The sequence below is a fragment of the Brachionichthys hirsutus genome, chromosome 10 (genome assembly GCF_040956055.1).
Source record: "Brachionichthys hirsutus isolate HB-005 chromosome 10, CSIRO-AGI_Bhir_v1, whole genome shotgun sequence".
Lineage (NCBI taxonomy): Eukaryota > Metazoa > Chordata > Actinopteri > Lophiiformes > Brachionichthyidae > Brachionichthys > Brachionichthys hirsutus.
Genome location: NC_090906.1, coordinates 7515822 through 7541403, shown reverse-complemented (window position 1 = coordinate 7541403; position 25582 = coordinate 7515822). Strand labels below are relative to the sequence as shown.

General features: G+C 40.7%; 3 protein-coding genes across 3 annotated transcripts; 1 reads left to right on the top strand and 2 right to left on the bottom strand.

The window, feature by feature from the left end:
* Positions 1-1175: 1175 nt before the first annotated feature.
* On the bottom strand, positions 1176-20746 carry cfap54 (cilia and flagella associated protein 54). Its single transcript, XM_068744321.1, has 57 exons — positions 20601-20746; positions 20237-20342; positions 19874-20023; positions 19263-19428; positions 19009-19067; positions 18657-18800; positions 18158-18271; positions 17651-17752; positions 17038-17228; positions 16974-17003; positions 16806-16867; positions 16569-16681; positions 16365-16479; positions 15980-16062; positions 15706-15843; positions 15328-15475; positions 15133-15185; positions 14687-14815; positions 14285-14507; positions 13849-13985; positions 13391-13588; positions 13183-13275; positions 12894-13082; positions 12552-12667; positions 12319-12466; positions 12067-12222; positions 11818-11940; positions 11501-11623; positions 11216-11267; positions 10734-10838; positions 10482-10638; positions 10229-10328; positions 9952-10043; positions 9633-9830; positions 9171-9328; positions 8921-9072; positions 8529-8738; positions 8203-8402; positions 7707-7842; positions 7410-7521; positions 6992-7153; positions 6695-6904; positions 6196-6283; positions 5933-6103; positions 5756-5819; positions 5167-5352; positions 4994-5080; positions 4770-4889; positions 4613-4660; positions 4337-4478; positions 4018-4166; positions 3743-3897; positions 3539-3656; positions 3141-3300; positions 2884-3041; positions 1425-1571; positions 1176-1310 (listed from the first exon to the last, which is right to left on the bottom strand). The coding sequence occupies exons 1-57, from the start codon at positions 20744-20746 to the stop codon at positions 1176-1178; spliced, it is 7527 nt and encodes a 2508-aa protein (XP_068600422.1).
* A 1208-nt stretch (positions 20747-21954) lies between these two features.
* Positions 21955-22876, top strand: LOC137900769 (alpha-crystallin B chain-like). Its single transcript, XM_068744905.1, has 3 exons — positions 21955-22134; positions 22473-22595; positions 22688-22876. The coding sequence occupies exons 1-3, from the start codon at positions 21955-21957 to the stop codon at positions 22874-22876; spliced, it is 492 nt and encodes a 163-aa protein (XP_068601006.1).
* A 1080-nt stretch (positions 22877-23956) lies between these two features.
* On the bottom strand, positions 23957-24672 carry mia (MIA SH3 domain containing). Its single transcript, XM_068744944.1, has 4 exons — positions 24555-24672; positions 24283-24416; positions 24061-24171; positions 23957-23980 (listed from the first exon to the last, which is right to left on the bottom strand). The coding sequence occupies exons 1-4, from the start codon at positions 24670-24672 to the stop codon at positions 23957-23959; spliced, it is 387 nt and encodes a 128-aa protein (XP_068601045.1).
* Between the last annotated feature and the right edge of the window lie 910 nt (positions 24673-25582).

Sequence of the window (25582 nt, the reverse complement as noted above, 5' to 3'; positions counted from 1 at the left end):
CAGATCTATGCAAACGTTTGTCAGCGTTACTGTACGCGGAGCAACTTCAGCTCCCCAGAGGTTCTGCTTAAGCTGGAAATCCGTTGACGAAACACCATGAATCAAATTTATCACCGTTTGCAATGTTCAGGGTGAAATTGTGACAAACCCCCACAGAGACAGTTTGTTTACTATATGCAGCCTGTTATATGCAGACGTTGCATTATTCAGAGCCATCCTTACATTTTCATTGGACTGTTCACACTGCAGAATATAACAGACACCAGTGAGTGGAATAACAGCCCAAAGCATATCAGAATTACTGTAACGTGATTTGTGTTTTTACGGTGAAATGTGGAGTTACTGTCTCTTCACCACTGAGGGAGTTTTCATGGCGCTGACACGTCAGATATTCGACTCTTGTTGCCATTAAAACACACAAATTGTAACTGTTGGACTTTTTTTTTGTTTTGGATTCTGTTTCAAATTATATTTTATTTGCCCCATGCATGTATTTCCTCCTCCGTGGGGGGTTCAGTCATGCTTGAGGAGCCGGTGCTGGAACTAAAAACCTAATGGTGTGAAAGACTTCAACACAAGCAACCTGATAATCAAGTCGTCACATGTCCTTGCTTTTTGTCTGCATAAGCTGAACAACTGTGACAAGCCGATGGAAGTGGTCAGCGGTGAAATCCAGACGTCCACAGCTGTCTGAGAACATTCACATCCTGACATTGCTTCAGTGTAAGAGCTGCGATGCACAATTGGTAAGGCTGCAGAGGCTCAGTGGTTTTTGAATGCACTGCGATTAAACCTTTGTGTTTTGATGAAATCTCTCCCTGCACAGAACACAAAACAGTGGCGGACATTTTTCGAGGTGGGGCTTTGCTTTATCCATTTAATTTCAGTAACGATATAAGAATAATTTAATTTCTATTTTGTCCAGCAGGGGGAGCCATTTTATCATCGTCTTCCATTAATTTAATCCAGTGCACCGGACTCCTTGGAGTAGAGAGCTGGGCCCGATCGCTTCCATTCCACCGGAGTGGGAGAAATAAAAAGCCGGAGATCTAACAGCTTATAAATCGTATATTTTGCTTTCAGCTGTAAGAACATCCTCAGAGGGCTGCTAATGTGGCTGTAAACGGTCAGGTCTGCACCCACATAAAGAGCAAAAACGATTGTTGTTTACCAATTTATACCAATTTACCAATTTGCAAAGTGACCCTTTCCAACGATCTGAGGAAAGGGAGATAGATGTTACTGAGACTAGGAGGAGAGAAATTCATTTTCCCATCATCAAGCGCCAGAGTCTGACCAAAGACACACAGCTGCAAGGAGAAAGCAGACAGAGCACCAAATATTAGTTTAAAAAAATGTTGCCAGCATTTTGAGAACTGTCTTGCACCAACACATATTCACTGTACAAACATATATTTGCTTACCAGATTTTGAAGTAATTTCTGTGTCAGTTTCAGAAGTGTGAGGCTCCGTTCCCCTCGCAAGTTGCTGAGCAGCAAAGTGGCTCGTGCCAGAGTCAAAGTGGAACCTGGGGGCATGTATTTCCGTCCTGAAAGCAGGCTTATGGATTCCTAATAAAATTCGGAAACAAATATCACACAGTGATAAATAATTTGGCGATGTCTGCAAATCTGTGGGTAAAAGGCACGGTAAAGATTCAATTCAAATGGATTCTTGAAAACTGCGTATTTGATGAAAGCCTAAAATACCTCTATAAAATAATTTCCTTTTCATACACTCAAAAGTCAGATATGAACTAGAAAGACAATCAGAGATTGCAGACCCTCGCCTCCAAAAGACTATTCGATCTTGTGAGGCAGTAAACAGGGCTTCCGGATCAGAGGAGCCAAACCTGCTCTAGCTTGCTGCTCCAGAACGTACTACAAGACACCTTCTCGACTCTTTTTCCCATCATGCCATTCGTGTCCCTCCCTCTTAAAGTGACACATATTACAGCACAGGCACAATTCCAGATGTAAAAATAATTCTAGAATCTGGATCCAGATCCGGATCAACGCCATTCTCGGGGAGGACCTTGCTTGTGTAAAAATTTCAAGTTGATTGTGTTACTAGTTTTTGAGTTATGCGGACAGACAAACAGACAGACAGACAGACAGACAGACAGACAAACAGACAAATGGACCAAATTGCAATACCCTCGCCTCCCCTTCGGCGAGGGTAAAAACAACAGCAACAAAAAAAACGCATGCTGTCTTTTTAACATACAAAATTTATACTACTCTCATGAACAATAACATCCTGAGGTTTTAGCCTGGGATAAAAAATGCTTATTTGACAGCTCAAAAACTGAAGGAAAATACATAAATAATGAAACTGAGGGCAAATAAAAAGCAGTTATGTGTCAGGTGGTGAAATAATGTGTATACATTTGAGCATATTCCCAACCTGCTGTAAGGAAGGAGAAGAAAAACAAACCATGCTTGCTATTTGAAGTTGGTGCAAGACAAATGTTAGCAATCTGTCGGTAGCACAGAGCATTAAAAGCATTATTGAATTCACTGTTAAATGTGGCTCACTGAAAATGAGCGGATTATTTAATTATGTGAGGACAAGAACAGTATGCACTGGATTAGCCACGTGTAGCAGCACCATGTGAAGAAAAATATTATTGCTTCTTATATCTTGTCTCAGGTCACCAAATACTTTGATGCTTTGGTTCATTGTCCCACAACAAACACGTTGAAACTCACAGCGTGTTGCTTTAACAATCCTAATTGTAATAGTGAAACAATAGAAACCAAAATCTTTTTTTTAATGTAGACATATTTAGGGAAACGCTTTATTGTTTTTCTTTTTCCAATCCTTTTCAAAATATACACCCTTTCCATAAAATAGAAAGTGACGAAAGCTCTTGTGTGGTACCTGGAGCATTGCAATGCTGGCATCAGTTCTGCCTCTCTGTGCTGCCAATTCTGCTCCTTCAACCATCAGAAGAGCTCGACCATCAAGGTCTCCCCACACGGCACATTCATCGAGTCCTTCTTGTATCATCCGAGCTGCTTCCTCATTAATGTTCTTACCTTAACACACACACACACACGCACTTTAGCATTCTTCTGTCATTCGTTAACAGCATTAGCCGATAAATGAGAAGAAAGTAGGAGAACACATATATGGACCTGCAAAAAGGCTAACGCTGCCTGGGAGGTATGCAACCAGGCTATGGACCAAAGCCAGACGGCAACGCAGCCACAAAAAAACTCCAAGTCGCTCACTGGCTTCAACCTCTCTGGAACAGTCTCCATGCAGCAGGTCTGGTGAGCTGCAACCTTTAGCACCCTGTACACAGGATACAACACATGCAAATTACAAATTAACCTTTTGCTCCTGCAGTGAATTAAAATGCATAGTTCATGGTTTATTATTATTATTTGCAATAAGGGTAAATAATGGTGTCATTTGCTAACACCCTTCTCAACACTCAAACGCAAACGTGAAAACCTGAAAAGCAAGACTTATCACAAAATTACTGTAAATTATATGTATATTAATAATTAATATACAGTAAATGAAGTACCTGTTCACTTCCTGTCCAGGAATTTGCAGGCTCAGACACGGATTTCTGAGAATCACTTTTGGATTGTTGTACAGGAGATGTCTGCAGCAGCAACAAAGAAGAAACTACCTTCTGAAAACTGAAGGTGATAAAACAGTAAAGAAAGTCAGGAAATACAAACACAAACATGTCAGTACATTGCACACATACATAAGGTCATAGTACCTGTGTGCAACTTTACCCTGTTGCAGGTACAATTTGGCCTTCAGTAGATTTGACTCTATTGTCAGTTCCACATTCTCTATTTCACCACACGACTTAGATGTGAGCTGCTGTGAAGTGGAGTCCAACAATGAGTGGGCTCCATTAAGCAAAAGGACCTGCAACAGATTAGACGGATGTTATTAGTAACTTGACAGACAATAGTTAGAAAAACAGTTACTCAAGAGTAAGGTGTCAAAAATATAAGATCATTTAAGAAAGATCATTTCAAGTCTAACCTTCAGCCTTTCCAGACTGAGGTTGTCGTCTGTTGTAAATGTCAGCGATTTTGGATTTTCTGTGTTTAGACAGGACGTCTCAGCGTCCTGTTTACCCTCTTCATAAAGACTTGAGTTCCCAGAAGAACTGGCAATCCTGGCAGAAGATTCTGGAGGGCATGCACATACAAGAAAAAGTTGTTTGACTTATACCAAATCTTAATAGAATGAAACCAAGTGAGTTAATTAATTAACTCACGAAATAGAATTAGTCCTACAGGCAAGTGTAGCAGAGCTAAACTGACCCTAGAGAAAGAAGAAAGTACTCTTGGTTACAGACCTGGAAAAGGAGGGGCCTGTATGGTGTCACTGAGTGCCAATACGAGCTGAATACGAGCCAGGTTGAATCGATGGCACAGTGTGGGCCCATAGAGCATTTGGACCCCAGGAGTAAAGACTGAGTTCACAAGTTCTTCCAAGACCTAACCACAAGCACACAGATTACACTACAAAAATCTATATACCGGTAGTAAGAAAGTTTGGTAAAAATCATTGTTGAAAAAATTATTAACGTAACCAAACTCCAAAGAAATCTTAAAAAAAATAATTTTTTTACCTCTACATTGTCCAAGAGAGACTTGTTGTTGTGGAACATCTTCAAACGCTGAAAAATACACAGTTCGAAGTAAGAAATAACAAAACTATGTAGTCAGTACAGCGGAGAGGCAGCCTGATAGCATGAGCTAAGATGCTCAAAATACATGTGATCATACTTTGATATCTTCTTTGATGATGTTGTGTCCATAGGGCAGAGGGATCCCTTTTCCTTGCAAGAGGAGAGCAGACTCCTTTATAGCTTCAGTGAAAAGACACAATTCTGTAAGGGCACGTATCTGCAGAAAACACAGACCCAGATTAAGAACTCTGACGGAATCAGGTGAAGGACAGTATTTACACTTACTGCGCATTTACTGTAAAATACTATTCAAATGCTGACCTTAACTATTTTGCCCTCAACAGTGCGTTGCAAATCTCTGCACACAGTTCCCACAAAATGGAGATACAGGGCCAGTCCGGGCAATAGCTGAAATTATAAACATAATTTAAACTAAACCACTTATCCGACATTGCAATTTAAAATGAAGAACTTAGACAGTGCAATGTGTGTACCTTAATATAATAGCCTGCGTTGTAAAGCCAGTGGCATGTGAAGTGTAGGCTGGACACAGTGGTACCAAGGTGAACTCTGTGGGGATCAGAGAGAAGTTCGACTCCAGGGAGCAGTTCTTCCCCAATGTTGTAGCAAGAGTACTGCAAGTCATCCTGGGGATGAGCCAGAGAGCAGCACAGCACACACTAGAGAAAAGGATAACAGGACCACACACACACACACACACACACATTTTTATTATAAATACAGACAAGCACTTCCATTGCGACAGCATTCAAGAAAATGGTAAACCATATTTATTTAGTAGTTTCCCAGTCGATCAAACATTCAACACACTTTACAATTCAAGGCAGCGTTCACGCATTCACTCACTTTCATTTACAAAGGTTACCATGCAATTTTCCACTTGACCATTCAGGATGATGAACATTCACACACACACCAATAGAAAAGCCATCAAAGACCAATGATGTACAGGATGCTGGTGTTAAACAGGAATAAAAGCACCTAGATTGTTATCAGTGCATGACAGCTTTACCTCCAGACAGGCAAACCATGTTTATGAGCAGAGAGATAAAAAAAAATTACCTTAAAGAGATGAGCGGAAAGAAGACAACACTTGGTCCGCTGGCTTGTATCAGTTAAGATAAACCTGCGTAGAAAACACATCCAAGAGAGGCAGGTAGGTTTTAAAGATGTGTGTGCAGCAGAGACAAAAAAAAACACCTCCACATCTAATAAACTGCAGACTGCTTTGAATCTTACTGCGCAATCTTGGCAGTGAGCCCAGCGGCATGTAGACATCCCCAAATCCCAGCACGTTGCAGAGTTTGTTGCAGGGAGCCACCCCCAAAGGACACGCCATCCCATTTGTCCACAGCGCCAGGGCACTGTAAGGCACAGTCTACAGCTTTACTCCAGGATGAGGTTGCAGCCCTGGAGATGAAATGATTGAAGAACGTAAAAGAATAAAATGAAAAGAGAAATGTACAAACTTCTGCTGTGTGATTTCAGAAACAGGTTCTAACCGTGTGTTTTTATTGTAAAACTGAAGGTTTCCCATTTCATGCAGTGCCAGGACTCTGAGGGAATCCTCTCCACTAGCCTGGAGGTATTCTGAAGAAACGATGGATGGGCATGGGAAAGAAAAAGGGCAGCAGCACACTTTATGCTACACAATAAACCTTGTATAAATATTCCATATCAATATCATGCCATTCAATCTGCCGGTGTTCTCCAAACGTAAGAACAAAGTATGCAGATCCTTATCAAAGTAAAAGTAAATATCACATTACAAGTAAATATCTCAATTTCAAATTACTACTTGAATTAAATATAGAAGTACTTTCAGTCAAATACATATCATCAAAACTACCAATAAACACATGTAAGGGCAATTTAATGAAATATTTCCACACTGCAACTTTAGATTCTGTGTAAACTATTGGACTGATTAGTAGTATGTACTGCAAGTAAAACCAAACAGAACTTGAACACAGCTTGCTCTAAAATATTTTGCAGTCTTACTAATGGAGTTGGAGTATGCTGTAGTGACTGTGGGCATGTGGTCAGGGCTGATAGGGAGGCTGTAGAGAGCACTTAAAGAACTGTAGTCCTCTTTGGTCAGATCGGAAGGCTGGACATTTGGTGTGCACCTAACTACGGGATCGAAATCAACCAGGCTTGCAGAATGACTGAGGCTTCTGCTCTGACAGCTCTGCATCTGAGCTGCAAAGCCTGGACAGAGACACAAGCAGAGCAAATAATGAGTGAATCAAAATCTGGAGAGAGTGTTGCGAGTCATTCAGTCAGCACTGAACTCACAGGGCTGTGTGAATGCCAGAAGCAACAGCAGTAGTGAACGACTATGTTGGAAGACCTGAAGACAATGTGGTCTTTTCTCGAGAGCTTGATGATAACAGCTTAGTGTGTCTTCTACATCCAGAGGAACACACACCAGGGACATGGACTGCTGTATGTCTGCACCTGAGACACAGAATATATATGTACAGTGAGCATGAAAACACAGTCCGCTTCATTTTTGCACTTTGTGTTCTATTTGCTAAAATTGTACGCTTTGAAACACATTATCTCACTAAGTCACACTTTGTTTGCTGTTCTTTGATATTTAGTATGATTTTAATAGTATAGTAGATTTCATAATTTACTAGCAGCTAAAAACAATTGTTGTGTCATCAAAAGATATTTTGGCATGAATGGAAATAGACTTATCGGTTTAAACCTTTGAGATCAGTGGAGTTTCTTTGTGAGTTTTTGCAAATGTGCATTTGCTGTACTGGACGAGGGCTCCAACCACTGAGCAGCTGGGAGTTTGCATAGTTTCTGCAGTTTATCTGAAATGTAGAACATATCACAATGCTTATATACACATTATACAGTATATGCAATGCATGTGCGTCCAAAGAAAATCGTAAAAATGAGATAATTAGATACCCGCAGCATTTCACTGTCTTAATGTTTCATTGGCTTGGGTTCTGTGGAACACTTGAACATGTTAAAGTTTGTAGGTTTTTGCTACCTCCTTGCCAGTGGCTTTCTTTGTCTTGACTTGGTGGGGTTGTGGAACTGTCGGTCCTCCAAAGGAACTGATCCTCTCAATCAGCCTCCTCTGGGCATGGACTAAAAGAGGAGTTATAATCCAGGCATAACGTTCCCTGGAATAGATATACAGATACAGAAACGTTCCACCGTTATGGCCTAGATAAGTGGAAGATGGAAACTGAGAATGACTATTGCTCCAGTAACGACAAAGAAGAGACACAAAGATTTGGTGTGATGCAAAGACCGCACAACAAAAAAGCTAAAATTATGGGAAGGCTCGTGCTCGAAAAAGAGCAGTGTTTTGTATTTGAATTGTTTCTGCATGTAAGCTCTTAATTTTTATAGTAATAAAGTGTTCTGATTCAAATACTCCAAATGCATCAAATACAAAAATCCCATATTCTTGCATAGCATTAGAGTTTTAGAATTGCAATAGAAATTTGCATAAAAACATTTCAGAAAGTCTTATACACCTTGTATATGAGTTAAAAACTAAGGCATAGTGGGCAAGGGTTTCCCATTTTCCACTATTGTGGAGGCACTCTAGGGTGTGCAACACCAAAGTGCGAACCCAACGCAGGTCAATGTGGATGCAGCCATCCAGCGGCGCAGAGAAATGGAGGCTGGACTCCAGCGCTTCTTCTGTTAAGTCATTGTCATATAAACTCCAGAGCTAGAAGGAACAGAGATGAAACATGAAAGTCACAAGTAGGACTATGTCATCATCCCTTGTAGCTATCAAATATGTTTTTACTGAGTTGCTACAGCTCACAACTGTGACACTGTATCTGACAGTTACCCCTAGTCTGTCCACCATGTCCATGATCATGTCAACAGCTGCAACCAGTAGCGAGGTGGTGGTGCTGTGCAGCTCGTCTGCTGTGATGGGACAGGGAGGGTTCAGCTGGGAAGCTTGCTGGAGGAGGATAGCCAGTCTGCAGGTTTGATCCCACACAGTCTGACACACACCCCGCAGAATGGTCCAATGGCTGCCACGATGGGCCAACACCTGGAATAATGAAAACTTGTAAATGATAGAATGCAGCATAGAAAACAAAAAAAGAAAACCCTAAAGCGCAGACAGAAAACATTATATAGCACATGGCTGAACAACAGAAGAACGGCGCGTGAACAGTGAACGTCGTGAAATCACTTCCACATTATGTCGGTTCATGTTTGTGTGTTCAGTACCATGGCCCTGCGGAGGTGTAGAGCTGCTTTGTGAAGTGACTCCAGCATGAATCCAGCCGCGTGTCTCTGAAAGTCAATGTGCTCTTGTGCAGTTCGAGAGGGTTCCTCTTCCTCGTCACAACTCTCCTCTGTGACAGAGCCATTGAAACTGTCTACTGAAACAAAAGCTTTAGACAAGTGGCCAGGTAACAGTTTTAATTCCAATTATTTTCTTTCTATTTTTTGCTATTTTCCTCACCGCCTTTTTTGCTCCCATCTTTTTCTGCAGCCAGACGGTTCTTAAGACGGGAATGAGAGGCGCTTCTCTCTAAGACCTCGTACTTAGATGACGGTTGTGGCTGTGAGTGCCTCTGAATCAGGATACCAGAGAATGCCAGGGAGAAACACAGAGGATTAAACTGGCTGTACCTGAAACAAAAGACATACAGTCATTAATAGTATATTCACATACACATGAATATGCAATATGTGTAGAATGATTTCTGTTTGTTGTCAACAATCATAGCAATGCAACAAAAATGGCACAAATAAAATATCTGTTAGAAAAAGCAACACAAAATCAATAAAAAAAATGATGCAATACTGCTCAGATGTGGGTCTGAGTATGTAAATATAATATTGGGGGAGATAATACGAGTGAAGTATTGATCAGCAGTGTCCTGAAAACCCCCAGAACAGATGAATTAAAGCACATGGTATCTTGTGAGTGAACCTTTGCTGCAGGTTGCCTCCATGCATCTGATCGATGCTCTGGTAAAGCAGTGCTAAATGGGAATGAGCCATGCTGTAGTTCAGCTGAGTTCTCCATATTCTCTCCTCACGGCACACGTTCCTCAGCTGAATCTGCCTCTTGTAGCGTTGTCTCACAGCTGACATCTTTTTTATCAGGGTCTCCACAGCCTGCATCTCTCTGCAAACATAGGGGATTCCAGTGTTTAGAGTTCTTTGACGACACACAAACTCACACATATACTGTATCCCCAATAAAGAGGTGAAATCATTTTGTTTAGGTACACAAACACATACTGTACCTCTTAGTTTTCAGTCTTTGAACATTTCTGTCTGGCACGTTCTTCAGAAGTTTATTTCTTGTATCAGTGTGAGGAAGCTCTTTTTCATTCTGCTAAAAAAAACATGACAGTGATTAAGAAGAAGCTATTAAGTAAAATGTATTACTGAAAACTGTAATCATCATTCAATAATTTGTTACATTTTCTGCAGTTTTGACCTATTTTCACATTTTCAAATGTGACTTTGGATTGGGCTGCATATCATAACGTGTTGTACTTAAGATAGTTTTTTTTTTACCTGTGGTGGTTCCGATTGTTGGGGAGCCTGAGCACTGCCTCTTTTGCTCTGACTGTCTCCATCCAAACATTTAGCAGTCAGTCTCCTTGACTTGTCAAGCCTGAAAAAGAAGCCAATTCACATAATATTAAATCTTCGTCAGTACAGATGAACAGTCTATAAAATGCTGGATTACCCATAGTAATGCATTTTATATTTGAACCACAAAAATATTTATTTTGCTATGGGAAGATGTGCTGATTATGAAACTAACATCATTAAAAAACAAATTAGGAAATCATACTTGCAAAGAAATTCAAATATGCTTTGCCCCCATTTTAACACGAGGTCTGGGTGGCCTTCCTCCATGGTTCTCTGGAGAAGCAGTGCCGCAAGTTCAGTAAAATATGCTTCCTGTCTCAGTTTCATCACTATTAAGAAACCACACAAATACACAAGATGAATGAACAGGGCTAATTATTCATTAAAAACGGTGTATGTAAGTCTGTAAGAATGTGCCATCTACCATCGTGATATGTCTCCTTTAATGTCTTGTTTGAAATCAGATCATAGAGTATGGTGGGATCATCGCAGCCAATCAGTGGCTGGGAAATGTCTATGGAAGAAAAGACTGGGAATTTGTAACTTTGAAACAAATGAATTTCAGTCTGTTGTTAGTCTGTAGGATGTTACACTTGACAGTCTGGTAAGTGTCCACAGCACAGCTATATAATGAAATATTTTAAAGTGAGTCTTCTGCGAAAGATGTCTAATATGCCAGTTGTATATTTTAATGAGTGAGAATAGAAAGTTCCGATGCCAATAATTTCTAAGGTGTCCAAACTGGCACAGATCAATCTGCAAACCTAAAACATGGCAGACATTGTAAACGTCTTGCTGTATGGACTTCCTTGTTTTCAATACTTGCTTTAATAAATAAATATATAAATGAGACACCAGTATGTGAGTGAGGTTTTTTCCTACATTTTTTACCTTTCTCTGCAGGACATGCAGCATCAGATCTGAGTTTATTCTTGTTCTTCCACTGCAGCGTCTTCAGCTGAAAACTTATTTTAGCTCCACTATTGGCTGTAGTATGATCTTTCTTCGACTACACATACACAAACACACACATAGAAGTCCAAGAACCATAGAGAAAAATGTTCAGCTGGTACACATTTGAAATATTTTCATATTAAAAAGCATGACACAAAAATGTAACCGTCTTTTGTAAAACAAGTATTTGCTATTCATTTGAATGTCATGATCTGCAAAACGCCTCATGCTCTTTACACGTGCAGCCGCATCGGCCAGTCTGCTGACCTGCAGCTGCCCATCATAGATCTCCTGGAGGAGCTTCCGTCCACAGTCCATCACCACAGAAGCCATGTGATACTCTCTGAGTATACGTAACGCCTGGGCATGGAGAACCAAAGATGAGAAATTACCCAACGAAAGATTACTACTTGTTATTATTTGGGATATTTGGAAACTGTACATCACTGAAGATGAGTGTGCCGACGTAATACTGAATATGTACAAGGTACACTGCAGCAGTAGGAGTAGAAACCTAATGCATACAATCTGTACATATACATATGCAGGCGTACCTTTGACAGATAGTAGGTGATGCAGGCTACCATATGCATTAGTGACTCCGAGGTTCTTCCAGTCCACCTTTGTTTGAGCACTCTTGAGTTCTCCTCCAGAACTATCAAGCATTTTTTTAGCACCTGAACATCAAACCATCAACAGACGTGTAAACATGAATTATTTACATCTTGTTTAATGAAATATTTTCAAGTAAAGGGGAGTGCTATTAGACCCGAAATTAAGACTTATATACATGTTTTGCTTACCTGTATCATTGGGTCACAAGCAATCTGATGGAAAATTAAAGGTACCAAGAGTCCATAAATATTAACTGCAGCTTGCACAGCAGTGCTACCCTCATTCATCCACATTGCCAGGTCCATGGCTACAAGCATTCGCTCACACTCTGCAAGTCTGGCTTCCTGCAAACAAACATATTCATTTATGTTTATGCCTTACTTATTAAATAATAACGTCTTTATATATAATCACCGCTATATTCAAAAAAAATATTCTACCTGTTCCCAGATAAATGGTCCATTGTCACTGAATGAGTCACAGTAGAGCGACCCCTTCTGGATATTAATCTCTGTCTCAATGAAGATGGAAGTGAGCAACAACCGACGCAGGTGAGGAGAGGAGCATTGTAGGGCGTGAACAGACAGCCTTCAGTGATAAGGAAAAATGAAATGAGCAAATCCAAAGAAATACAAACTCCTTAAACTAAACTCGAATATGCTTTCCTCCTCACCCTGTGGCTGCAAGTCTGTTCTGTGTACTCGACATGGGTTCGGGGCAGGTGTAGTGGCTCCAGAGTTCCCTGCAGGCTGCCTTTGCTATAGTATACTGTTCTGTTTGAAATGCCACCTGGGGAAGAAAAAAAAAAAAAGCTTGAACTATAATCCTGCTGTTTCTCCTGCTCTGTGAGCATCAGTGTGGCGGTTTCTATCAGTTTGAAATCCAAACAATAATAGCTGTGAATTAGTGTTATTCAGTCTCTACACCTCATCCGTTACCGAAATACGGTGCAGTGAAGTAATAAATTAATACCATGTACGTACATGGAACTACTTTTTGATCATGTGCAGTGTACCTGTGCCAAGTGAGCCCATGCTGACAGCAGTTGTACCGGCATTGATGCAAGCAGTGGGAATGTTGTTCCTCCTATGGCGTTGCCCAGTAGCCTGCACTGGCTGTTGTAGGCTGCTACAGCAAATACATACTTCTTGTTTGGCTCCAGCCCTTCCACCCTTAGCACACACTCACCGGATACTACTGGTACCTGCAGGCAACAAAGTCGGGTCTTATATCATGGCGAACATCACATAAGATTAATATACGGTAGTATACTGAGGCAGTTCTATGAAACAAATCAATTGTACCATATTTCCAGTTCCTGGCAGGCTGCAGTCTCCAAGGCGGACTTTCCGGTTAATGCCCTCAGCTTCACGGCCACAGAGCTGGTACCAGCACACCTGGTAAAAAAGAAATTAAGAAAATGAAAAAGTAAAGAAAAGAGCAAAAGCTTGATTAGTTTGTTTAGTTCTGGTTAGATGAATAGATTAAATTAGAATTAAAATCAATTCTCACTTGTTCCTCTAAGTTATAAGATGCTGGGGCAATAGTAAAGGAGTGGTCAGTGCGTGAAAGTAGGATGGGGGCCGGTGGAGGGTTGTCTTCTTCCTCCCTCATCCTTCTGTCTTTTCTTTCAGTTGGGGTCTTTAGTGTGGAGGAGACATACAGTTTTCTCTCCTCTACTCCTGCTTTCTCTATCAGACTGACGGCCTCCTGCCAAGAACACGAGATGCTATTTAGTGTTCAGTCAGAAACAAGAGTGCATTTACAGTATAACAGCCAAGCCTTATCCACACAATGTAGAGTATACACTTCATGTTCAATAATATTTTAATATTTAATTATGTAAATGTTATTTAACTAAGTATATTTGTGTGTTTCACATAAATATGCAAAATATGTACACGTATATGGTTAATCATACACAGTACTGAGGAGCTTGAGAAAACATATTATTGTGAAGTGTGTGTCACCTCTAGCAGACTTTTGACATCATTGTTGCTGTTATTTGCATCCATGTTGTTGAACATCAGTGAAGCTTTCTGGATCAGGAAAAGAGCTTTGGACACCTTGTTCTTCTTGATTCGGCCCAACAGTTCAGGCGCCGTGACTAGACACAGACGACACAGTTGCAGAGTAAATTACCGGTACCACATTTAAACTCACTATATGTGTCTACAAACAATAAAACACAAGTTGCAGGCAGATGGCATTGATTCAAATAATATTCTACTGAAACAGTCACATTAACTATTCAAATTATTTTGGTCATCCTTACAACTTCTGTTTGTACATCAGCACGAGTGTGATGAGGAGATGTTAAGAAATTGAACAGAATCTCAACACACACAAATTGAATTCTTATAAACCACCCCTGAGTGCATAGGTCTCTTCGGGAGTCTGTCTAACCTGCATTTAGCCACAGTAACCTGATGGAGGCCCTGTGGTAGATGATGTCCAGCTGGAGATGAAGGTCTATGGACTGACTGTATGGAGAAGCTTTCACACATGGTGTAGCTTTAGATTCCACTTCTTCTTTTTCTATCTTTCTCAATGAATCCGCTTCACTTTCATGCTCTGGTGATGTCCGAGATGAAGTAGAGGGTGTCGATGGAGGAAGGGGGTTTAATTTCTATCAGAAAAACAGGAAAACCAGCTTCAGTGGCACCAAATTTCCTAAATACACTTTTTTTCTGTTAACTGTTCATGTCTTTGCATTTTAAAATACACAGTTAGGAATGAAGATGTGAGACTGTCTTTGAAATGGGTGATTAATATTTAGTTAGTTAGATTGGTAGCTTAACTTCCTACCAGCATGAAGGCAGCGTCAGTGATTGCTGAACCATCTCTGGGCAGCAGTGCAGCTACACCCTGACTCAGAGCTTCACGACCCTTATCAGCCACCTCACACACCTTCTGGCACAGGACTGTAGTTGAGCACTGCAAGCACACACAAATACACACAATGAATTATAGATTGCAATAAATATTTATATTTGAATTCCTGAGACTAAAAAGTGCACATTAGTGCTAGCACTAGGTATGTCCTTTATTTATAATTATTCCAAATTAATTTACTTTGTAATATACAAAACTATAATTTGATGCAATAAACATAATCCGCCCTGCGATGAACTGGCGGCTTGTCCAGGGTGTCCCCTGCCTCTCGCCCATTGACTGCTGGGATTGGCTCCAGCTTGGCCCGTGACCCGATAGCGGAATAGGCGGTTAGAAGATGGAAAACATAATCCATTCACCTCAAGAAGAGAGAAACAACTTGACTTCACACCCTCGATATCTGCTCCGTCAGCTGCCAGACATAAGACATGAGAATTAAATACTGTTGGAATTTTAATTTGGAGGAAAACAGCAGTGCTATTCAATAAAATAAAATAAGATATACAGGCAGTAGTGCGAGCCTGCTTCTAAAAACAGGTAACCTAGCTTCTCACCTGGACTTTTTGTTTGTTGACTGTGTTCGGCTGCACTTTCAAGTATTACGGCCAATGTGTGGGACATCTCTGCTGTCATTATGCAATCAACATTTGCCAAGTCACAAGAAAAGGCCACCTCACACAACGTAGACAGACACCACAACCACTGCAAACAAGTTCACAAATAACACAACATTTACACAAACAAAAATATTAAGCTATGTGAAAATTCAAAAAAATGCACAAACACTACTTGAATAAGTTTCGTCCTGTTAGAATTAAGTTTTCCGTTGATTCGGACAGTCTTATTGTGGTTTATACAAACAGCAGATTTACATTTGGCAATAATTAGAAACAGTCAAAGGTTTTAGTAATTCCTAACTTTCAAAAACATGCCTTGTCTAAATGATCTGCCTTCTTGAGGTTGTGTTGAAAGTGTAGATCTCGCAGCGAATCCCTCGGCATGGCCGCCTTCACTTTACCCCACAGAAATGAAACGACATCAACAACCAGATCCCCATCAGGCTGCTCCTCCTACACAAGACACATACGCACATACGCACTAAAAAAAACATCTTAAAGCTCCTCCTCGAAATGTCATCTGAATCATCTGAATCCCATCCCTGTCAGATCAACCCCGAGCACAAACACATTAATCAGGGAAACTCACAGGAGCAGAGCAACAAGACTTGTGCAAGGTTTCTACCAGGCCAGCGAACTCATCACTTATTAAAAATGAAGACTTGTGTTGGTCTGTTGAAAGAAATCCAACACAATCACATTATACATCAAAGACAACTGAAATCGCTGCTTCATATTTTGTACATTAGATACCATATCAATAAATAATAAACACTAAGTGTTGAAATGAACATTAAAAACAGTTTGGCAAAGATTACACAAGAACAAATTCATGAAGAGCCTTTTGGCTGACAGCAGCTTGGTCTCACGGTGCGACAAAGACTAGCAGTTTCTTTCTTAACGGAATTATAAAGGACTTTGATCAGAAGATGACCACAAAGCATCAAGCAAGAGTGTGATTCCAAAGTTGCTACCTTCAGTCATGTTGTCCTCTTTAGCATGGCTCCGCTGGGATGACAGCAGACTGTTGAAATTGTCAAGTAATGCAAGTTCTTTCTCTGCCCTCCTAAATGATTGGCCTTCCAGGCCCTGACAGAGACACGGACACTCAAGATCCTTGAGAAACACGTCACACACTGAACATTTAGAACTCGGAGGAATACTTGACTAATACTCACAGACAAAAACTGCAGCATTTCCCCGGTGAATTTAGCAAATACACTTGGCTGCTTGTACTGAAACAAAAGCTTAATGAACCTTATCGCAGATGTGATGGGTACTTTGTTTTCTCCTAGGAAGACATAATATTAAATTACATCATGAAGACTGCCACAAAACAAATACCTTTCAACACACAAGAAAGTTTTCTACAAGATAACTATGTGAGAAAAACCAACAATAAAACAGTGACTAACCTGTAACGGCTGAATCCAATAGAGTGGATGTTTGTGTCAGTGCACTAAAAGACTCACTTATAGTTGTGCCTCCTTTAAACACAAGAACATACCAGGGTATTATCGAACATATAAAGTGAGCAGTCTTCATCCACAATGCCCAGTTTCTTTTTTGCAGCATCTCTGTATTTCCTGTTAATTGTGTATTTATTGCAACCACTGCAGAGTGACTTACTGTAATACACAAGTGTACTGACCAGATAATATACTGATGCCAGCAGACAGAAGCTCGATGATCACCTCCTGTAACTCATCTGGCGTGTTTGTCTGTAGCGGCCGACTGCTGCTGTCTGAAAGTGCTTCCAAGATTCCTAAGAACTGTGCTGCACTGCTGTCAAACAGGCTGAGTAGCATGCGCTCTGTTGTCGTGCGTGGCCATGGCCCCTGTAGTAAAAGCATGCATGGCTTTAGGTCATGCAAAAAGTGCAACTTTAGCCCCCACAATTTGCTGACCATCTATAAGCAAATAACACCGGTTCTAATATAATAATGAAGGTCATTAGTAATCTGTTAACTGCTCCTGACCTCCTGACCTTGCTGATTAATGGAGGTTACAATATGGAAATTTATCATACAAAAGCCAACAAGATAAATAAATAAATAATAAGAAAAATCCAAAGTAAATCTAGAATATAAGGATTTAAAAAAAGAACAAAATTACCGGCAATTTAACTTAACAATCACTTTAGCATAGCTTAGCATGTCTCTGTCTTCAAGAGTGAGTACTGTCTTTAAAATGATTATACACTCCAGAATGAGATTTAACAGTCAGTATGACAGTTCGGCAGTAAGATGAATCTTATTACGGTGGGTATGTCCTTCAGCGAGCTTTTGACTTTGATTCGTAACGTGGCTTTGGGTCTCCTTCGGCTCTTAAACACTGCATGTTTGAACACCATGGCAGCCAACTGGGGGAAAAAAAGACCAGCCGTAATGAACCAAAGAAGAGCATACCGATATTATCAAGCCAAAAGAAAAGAAAACAACAAGTAATCTGAGTCTGCATTTATGCTGTACATACAGTATTAGATGTTTGGAGGAATGGCTGACAAACATTTTCAGTGATACACTTTAAAAAAGCAATTCAGAGCATTTTACCCTTTGGGGCTAAGTGGGGCAGTATTTATGGCAGTATTTCAACTGATTAGATATGCAGATTACCGGTATTTCATATTTGGATGTACTATGAGTTCTTTGCATCCTCTTAATGTCTCTCAGATTTTGACTGTGTTCTTGAGAGGTGTGAATAAACACTACAAAACAGCATTAAGAGTATTTTTTTAAGTGTATTACACTGGAGAGGCATCCCCTACCTTGATTGAGGCTTCTTTGTACGCTCTCTGAGTCTCTCTGGTGACAGGACTGCCATTCTGCTCCTCTGTCTTTGCTCGCTCATTTATATTTTCAAGAGCTCTCCTGGCAAATCCCTGAAAGAATTTGAAGACCGGCAAACAGTTCCACAAATGGACCAGAGCTCTTTCAGAATAATCCATAACTTTTGTCAGAACCTCAATCCACAAGAATTTGAATGTAACAATTATCACTTACTTAAACTCAAAAGGAATATATCTTCACCCTTTGTTTCGAATGTAATATCCAGATACAGTGGCTAGATAAATATTATGGTAAACTGTTGCGTGATTAGATAAACTCTCATAAGAACCAGCAGCTAAGAAAAAAACGCAAAATGAACAACAGGTAGCAGTAGGTATATTTATACTTTAATATGTGACTACAGTAGTCAGTTGAGAAACAGCAACTGTGTGTTCGTTGGTGTCTGAATGTTGCACGGTTTCTCAATGTGCTTTTCACCTCTGCCTTTGCAGGAGCGTGGCTGTCATAGTAACAGTGGCAAACAGCACAGTAGAGCGTGGCAATCCATGGCAGATGTTGAGCAGTCATCAAAGGGATGGAAAACTCTAAACTGATGCTTGACCACAGAAGATACTCCAGTGCCTTGACAGAAAACGCTGTTAGCTTGTGCTACAATTTACAATTGCATAGCATCCTTCATAAGATAGTTTTCATTAGTTTACAATAGAGATGACAAAATAATGTCCAAACGAAAGTGATCCGATAAAAAAAAACACTTTTTTTTGCAGTGTCTCATTATCAAACACAGCCAGAAGGTTCATAGATTCATATTTGATGTTTCCTTAAGTACCTGCTCGCTACAGTTCATCGTCATCAGGTAACGACAGATATTGTAGATGTGTACTGAACCTGGCAAAGACGTGAAGGAAAAAGAGAGGACACAGTAGGATGTTAGTTCTGCAGTAGAACATCACGTACAGTACAGTTCAATCGTCACTGAAACACAATCTATAACCGTCAATGAATCGAGCCAAAACTGAGCTCGGTCGTCTGAAAGTTATGTCAGGCCCGCTCGACAGTATGATCTCAATTATACTGGAATACCGTTATATATTTGCCAGTAGAGGTGCTCATGCTGCTGAAAGGTCTGCATCATGATCCTGATGAAATTCAGCACACGCAGCAGTTTACCGAGACCTTCCTGGGTGAGGACGCTGTTCTTTTTCTCCAGCTCAAATATACACAAGGCGCATCCCTGCATGGCACGAACCTAAACACACACACACACACACACACACACACACACACTAGGGTTCAGTTACAAATGGCTAAAACATAACTAAAGACTTTTAACCTGGTTACAGAATCCCCAGCTAATAAAACAACAAATTACAGCAAGAGCATATTTTACTTTATTCCTATTTTACCTTAGATATTGGCCAAAAAATGCACAGAAGAAGAAGAACAACGACCAGAAATAATGCACCCCATGCACACAAGAGTATGAAGCACGCCACTGCCACCACAACGACCAGCATCAAGAGTGTTAGCTCCAAATGTTTGGAAAAAAATTTAACAACAAAAAAGACAAAATAAGTAACAAACGAGAAAAAGAAAAGTATATACATACAGTATTTCACCTTAGTTGAATTTAAACAGGCAAACAGTTCACACACAGGGACAAGCAACAAACAAGTTCACATTGTACATTTTACCTTCATGGAAAACACATCTTGGTCTGCATCAAAACCTTCAGGGAAGAAGCTGGCCATGAACTGCTCCACATCTGTGAGGGCAGTTATGTTCACAGAGCTGAACTGCAGCAGGTGGAGACTGAAGCCTTGCCAAAGCGCTAATTGGTACATCTGCAGACAAACAGAGGAAGTAAAAGAGCACTGTGAACACGGGTCCTGCGAAAGGCACCATGATTGATTTACCATGGATTATAACTCAGGTGCCACAATCCACTGAGGACTTCTCAGGACAGCAATGAGGCAGGGAGCGTAAGACAACAGGACAAGACGTTGTTAGTGTAAATTAAACCAGCCAATTTATATACATCCAACAATGTTGCTTACCTTCATCCTAAATAGAAAATCTGCAATCTGCAGCATCCGCTCCTGGTACATCTTCAACGGAAGTCGATGTTTGTACTTATTCCCAATCTCCACCAGGATTTTAATCCTTAACAAAGAAAATCTCATTAATAATCTAATTATCACATCATCGCACCCAGGATACGGCAGGTACTACGTAAGGTTATTGTGATTACATGTCTTTACCCATTTTCATGTAAAATTCAGTAATACCACATAAATCCTTGAACCTGGAAACCTTTTTATAGTACTGCATGTGGAATTATGTACGTTTAACAAAAATGTGATTTTCCCTTTTGTCTAAATATAATAAATGGTGCACATTTTCGCAGGCTTCCTGCCTCACCCTTTAGCATACGAGCTGTTGTCCTGGCTGCTTGAGGAAGCGACTCGTTTCATCACCGCCGAGAACGCCTTGACGTCTCGCTCAAACGCAGAAATAACGGGGTTCCTTTTGTCGAGTTTTCCATAATACGATGCGGGCAAGTCCATTTCAGCGGCCCCGAAAGACAAATGTTATCGAGCTATTCCCGAGATTTAACGACATAACATCGAACGCCCCTCAGGCGCTCTTTAACCCGCATTGTCGCCGACAAAATCTATCACCATGGTAACGACACTAAACAGAAACTGAGCTAGCGTTAGCTAATATTAGCATAAGCGTGCTACTAGTTACGAAGCAACAGTTCACTAAACTGTAAACAGAGTAGTATTTAAATTGATCATAGCATAATGCAGAAAGGAAATAGAATAAAAGCCAATAATATTTTTTTTTCATTTAATTTCAAACCTTTATTTGTACTCGAGGGGCATTGAGGTTTCCCTTATTTAAAACAGAGAACACATGTTGGTACTCAAAAACTGGGTTAGATATAATTGTTGAAGATGAAGAATGTCCCTGATATGGAGACTCCTCTGCTCCTGCAACTGAGAAACTGTGTTTAAGCATCAGTCAGTCTTGTGCAACTCGACAGCTAACAGATACCAAATGTCCAAATGGGTTTTTTAAAATGTGCAGCCATGCAAACACTTATTATGCACATGTATTCCTATTTATTTTTAAATAAAGTTATTATTTTTGATAAGATGTTTCTTGTACGGTAATAAATGCAAAAAAAATAATAAATAGACTCAAAAAATAACATTACCGGTAATTAAACACAACACAACACACCAACAACACACAACAGTAAGGATGAAGAAGAGACCGAAATAAAGTTAGTTGGCATAACTGTTTCACAGTTGAAAAACACTGAACACAAAATGAAATTACACATGTTTAGAGTGTCACCTAATGCTCTCCCACACAAACTCATCAATTTCCATTCAAGTTCACATCCATTACACAAACAAACCCAAAGCTTCTGGCAGTCGGAGCCCAGAACACTAATGCTCTGGCATCTGCTCCTCAACACATACGCAATCACTGCAGTGGAATGAGGATGGGACATCAGCAGAACTCTGAGCCAGCATCACCTCATGACTGGATGGGAGAGAGAGAGAGAGATGAAACAATGACGGTGAAAACAGTCGGCCTCATTGTTCCGGAAAGATCAGCCTATTGGCAGACACCCTTTACAAAGAATGTGAACAAAGGCCTGAGGGGTCGGCTGGTAGGGAAAGGCCTATAAATGCAATGCACCAGAACCGAACAACACCCATCACAGACATCACGTTTGCATTGTCTTTGGATTCTCATGATGGATATCCCAATCCAGTATCCATGGTACCGTCGGGCTCTCCCACATCGACTCTCTGACCTCTCCTTGGCAGAACCGCTCATTGATTGGCCCCACATCTGGCCCCTGCCCTGGTCATTCCCCTGGATGCGCCCTTCATTGATGCGCTGGTTTAACTGGCCTGACAACGACCACAGCGAGGTAAAGTGAAATTCAAATGTCCTCAAAGTAGGCAAATTATCTCTGTGGAATGTTTTTTTCTTGACTGATTGCTAAATTAGTATCACCATTCTCTAATATTAATTTACTTATCATAAAATATGCATGAATAACTAATGTGTGTGTGTAGGATACGACAGACTAAAAAAAAGAAATTTGAACGTGTAAGATTGTCATTGATATCAGTCTATATAAACGAAAGCATGGGTCCAGCACTGAAATGACAATAACAAGTGTTGTGTATTGGCATCCAGCTGTTTCTAGACTACAGGCATAGAAACAGAACGTTCCATTATTGTTCCTAACTACTCTCTGCATAGATGCGAATTGAAAAGGATCGCTTTGTCATTTATCTGGATGTGAAGCATTTCTCACCTGACGAGCTGTCTGTCAGTGTTGGTGGAGAGTTCATCACAATCCATGCCAGGCACGAAGACAGACAGGTGAGAAAGACTGAAGAAATGAGCAGAAATATTATAAAGTAAAAATTGATGTAAACTGTGACAGTATGCTCACGTGCAAATTGTGCTTGCAGGATGACCACGGCTTTGTGTCGAGAGAGTTTCAGAGGAAGTATAGGCTTCCTGCTGGCGTGACAGGTGCTGATGTCACCTCCAGCCTGTCCACCGATGGCGTGCTTACGATCACAGCGCTTCGACCAGTCGGCACAGAGCGCACCATCCCCGTTGCCTGTGAAGATGGAACACCCAAGCAGAAAATGTAGAGCGGAGTATCTTGCTCTCTTTGCTGTTTCAGTAGTAATCCAGAGTGCAGTCTGAAAGTTCACCTGATGCAATTTTGTTGCTAGTTGGGCACATAAACAATGAGGTCTAGAAGTGCATGATAAACCAGTGTCTTATTATCAACTGATGTGTCTGTTAGACAATAGCTATTAAAACCTAAAGGCTAATACGAAAAAGCTTCCCTATCATAAACCTGAGAATTATTCTTTGCATCAGACTGTGCCATTCTGCCAATTACTAACACCATCTATTTGTTTGCTTCTGGATGTGTAAAGAGGGAGTTCTCTGAGGATGTTTATTTAATACAGTATGCAAAGGACTGGGGAGCAGGTACTGTATGTACTTGTTGAGAAAAATAAAGAGAGTGAATGAGTAAGAGGGAAACATGGAGAAGAAAGACAGCTTTTAACAGTGGGCTCCTTTCATTAGGAGCACGGCTTCTGAGCTGCTAAGGAAAGTGTGCATGTGTGTCAGTGTGTGAGCGTGAATATGCTTGTAGATGCACAAATTACTCTGTCATTTCTTCATATTGGCAACCTGCTGACATGTTAACACAGAAGAGACAAATAAACTAAAGGATGCAACTGAATATTATTGGTTTGCTGTGTGTTCCTTTACTATGTAAACTAATTAATTTTAATATTTTTTTTCAATTAGAAATAATAAATTATTTCTAATTGAAAAAAATACAAGATGATGGTAGTATAAATATTGTATTACATGAAATACTGCAGCAAGAGTTGGTTGTATATTTAATTTGAATATAATGAAAAATAAGCAAATCTTTATTTAAATGCATGACTCAGAGAAAAGACATGTACAATTCCTAATTCTAAGCTGCTATAAAAACAGATAGCATAAAACACAAACACCATTACGCACTAAAAGGCAGAGACAGTAAGTACAACACAGAGCGTTGCATAACAACTTTCTCATTACTTTGAAACTTTATCTGACTACAACCTATATATAGTAATTTATGACTGAAAATAATTATTATTCATGCCAGGGACATAAGAAATGATCTTGCAATGAGGTTGGCCGGAGGGTTGTTTTCATTCTCAGTCACAGTAGAAGTCCCATTTCTGGAAACAAGGAGACAGGTAGAGGGTAGAAAGCATTGCATAATGCGTGTATTTGTGTGGGTGTGTACGTGGTCACCTACAGTAGTCTTGACTTCAGTGGTAGCCGGCATGAGAGGATGTGTCTCCTCCACTACACTGCTGGGGAAGTGGCCAATTCGAGCCTCCTGCTGTCCATAATAAGAGTCTTGTGCCTGCAAACAGATCGTATAGACAAGACAGCAAGACAACGTCACCTCTTTACCGCTTTTGGATTAGGGTTAAGTTAGAGTAGTAGTTATCCTATTGACAGTTTTCTGTCTTACACTGCCAGCCCAAAAGAGGTTCCCTCTGTCCGTAAGCATTGCATAAACATAGATGAGCTGCCCCTGTCTGATCGGGATGAACCTGCAGTCTCCAGGGTAGTAGTCCTGCAGTGCACGAGCTATCAAGATAGGATCTGTGCAGAGGTGGAAAAGGAGATGGACTTTATACAAATGAAAAATGTTACAATATAACTATAGTTATATCTCGCATTTCCTACATAGTTAAATAAATTGAGTAAATAGAATCGAAGTGATTTGGATGTGCTACTTACAGCTGCAATCAGAGTCGGCGCAGAGCTTCTTGTCAGAGAGTTTAGGCATCTGTCTCCCAGCGTCTGACGCTTGCAGCAAAAGCCACAACGAAAGAGCAACCAAGAGCTTGCAAGGCATGTCTGTGAAGTATTTGAACGCACCCGATGTTCCAACCGTCTACTTCTCGTGTGACCTTTGTTCCCTTTTGTCTGTTTGCTGTCCTTGAGAATTAGGTGAAGTGCTGTCAGTCCCCCCCCCCCCCCCCCCCTTTTTTTTTTTTACTCTCCCTGCCCTCATCTCCTATATAAGCACACACAGAGCTCTTTTCAAATCGCTTGAGCAGGTAAACAGGATGGGGAATGACGAGGAGGAGGAGGAGGAGGAGGAGCAGAGTACACAGACCCCTGCTTGTCTCCTGAGCCTCCCTCCTTCTCCATCTCTCGTGTCACCCCTGCTCACACAGAAGTGCTGGACTTGTTGAAGACACTGTTTTCCCTGCAGTGCCTGGTTCAGCCACTAGATGTCAGAGCGGTATTCATTATTATTGATAACACTTGGCCATTCCTGCCTTATCTCTCCGCATGTCTGGTTCTCTTCACCTACTTTACTCAGAAGGGGGGGCCATTGCCTGTATTTATGCACTTGTATGTTTGGACTGCCGCAGAAACCCGCTGATCCTCTCTTGTGCGGGCACACCCACACACAATTAGAAACACGCACTCGCCAAACAGGAAGACTGCACCTGTGCGAAGGGAGTTCGATGGCTCAGGTAAGACACATTTATTTTTCTTTCCCTTTCTCAGTCAGTCCAATCAAAGATTTGCGCGGGTTATTTATTTAGCTCTAAATCTGTAACGCGAATTAGTTTGTTACTTTGCCTTTAAGTGTCTTTAATTCGACGTCAGTCTGGTTTCATGGCAGAGAGAGGTAACAGTGACACGTAAGGCTGCAGATGGTGACGTCAGACTCAAAAAATGTGATGTTGACATAACGTCACTGCGAACAAATGTTAGTTTATGTAATTAAAAGTAGGAAAGGCTACTATCTA

Coding starts and splice junctions, on each gene's coding strand:
- mia (XM_068744944.1), bottom strand. CDS start 24,672: ATGCCTTGCAAGCTCTTGGTTGCTCTTTCGTTGTGGCTTTTGCTGCAA. Junction 24,417..24,554: donor CGCCGACTCTGATTGCAGCT/GTAAGTAGCACA, acceptor ACCTCTGCACAG/ATCCTATCTTGATAGCTCGT. Junction 23,981..24,060: donor CCACTGAAGTCAAGACTACT/GTAGGTGACCAC, acceptor CCTTGTTTCCAG/AAATGGGACTTCTACTGTGA.
- LOC137900769 (XM_068744905.1), top strand. CDS start 21,955: ATGGATATCCCAATCCAGTATCCATGGTACCGTCGGGCTCTCCCACAT. Junction 22,135..22,472: donor CTGACAACGACCACAGCGAG/GTAAAGTGAAAT, acceptor CTCTCTGCATAG/ATGCGAATTGAAAAGGATCG. Junction 22,596..22,687: donor CCAGGCACGAAGACAGACAG/GTGAGAAAGACT, acceptor TTGTGCTTGCAG/GATGACCACGGCTTTGTGTC.
- cfap54 (XM_068744321.1), bottom strand. CDS start 20,746: ATGGACTTGCCCGCATCGTATTATGGAAAACTCGACAAAAGGAACCCC. Junction 20,024..20,236: donor ATTTTCTATTTAGGATGAAG/GTAAGCAACATT, acceptor GTTTGTCTGCAG/ATGTACCAATTAGCGCTTTG. Junction 7,522..7,706: donor AGAAAGCCACTGGCAAGGAG/GTAGCAAAAACC, acceptor TCTACATTTCAG/ATAAACTGCAGAAACTATGC.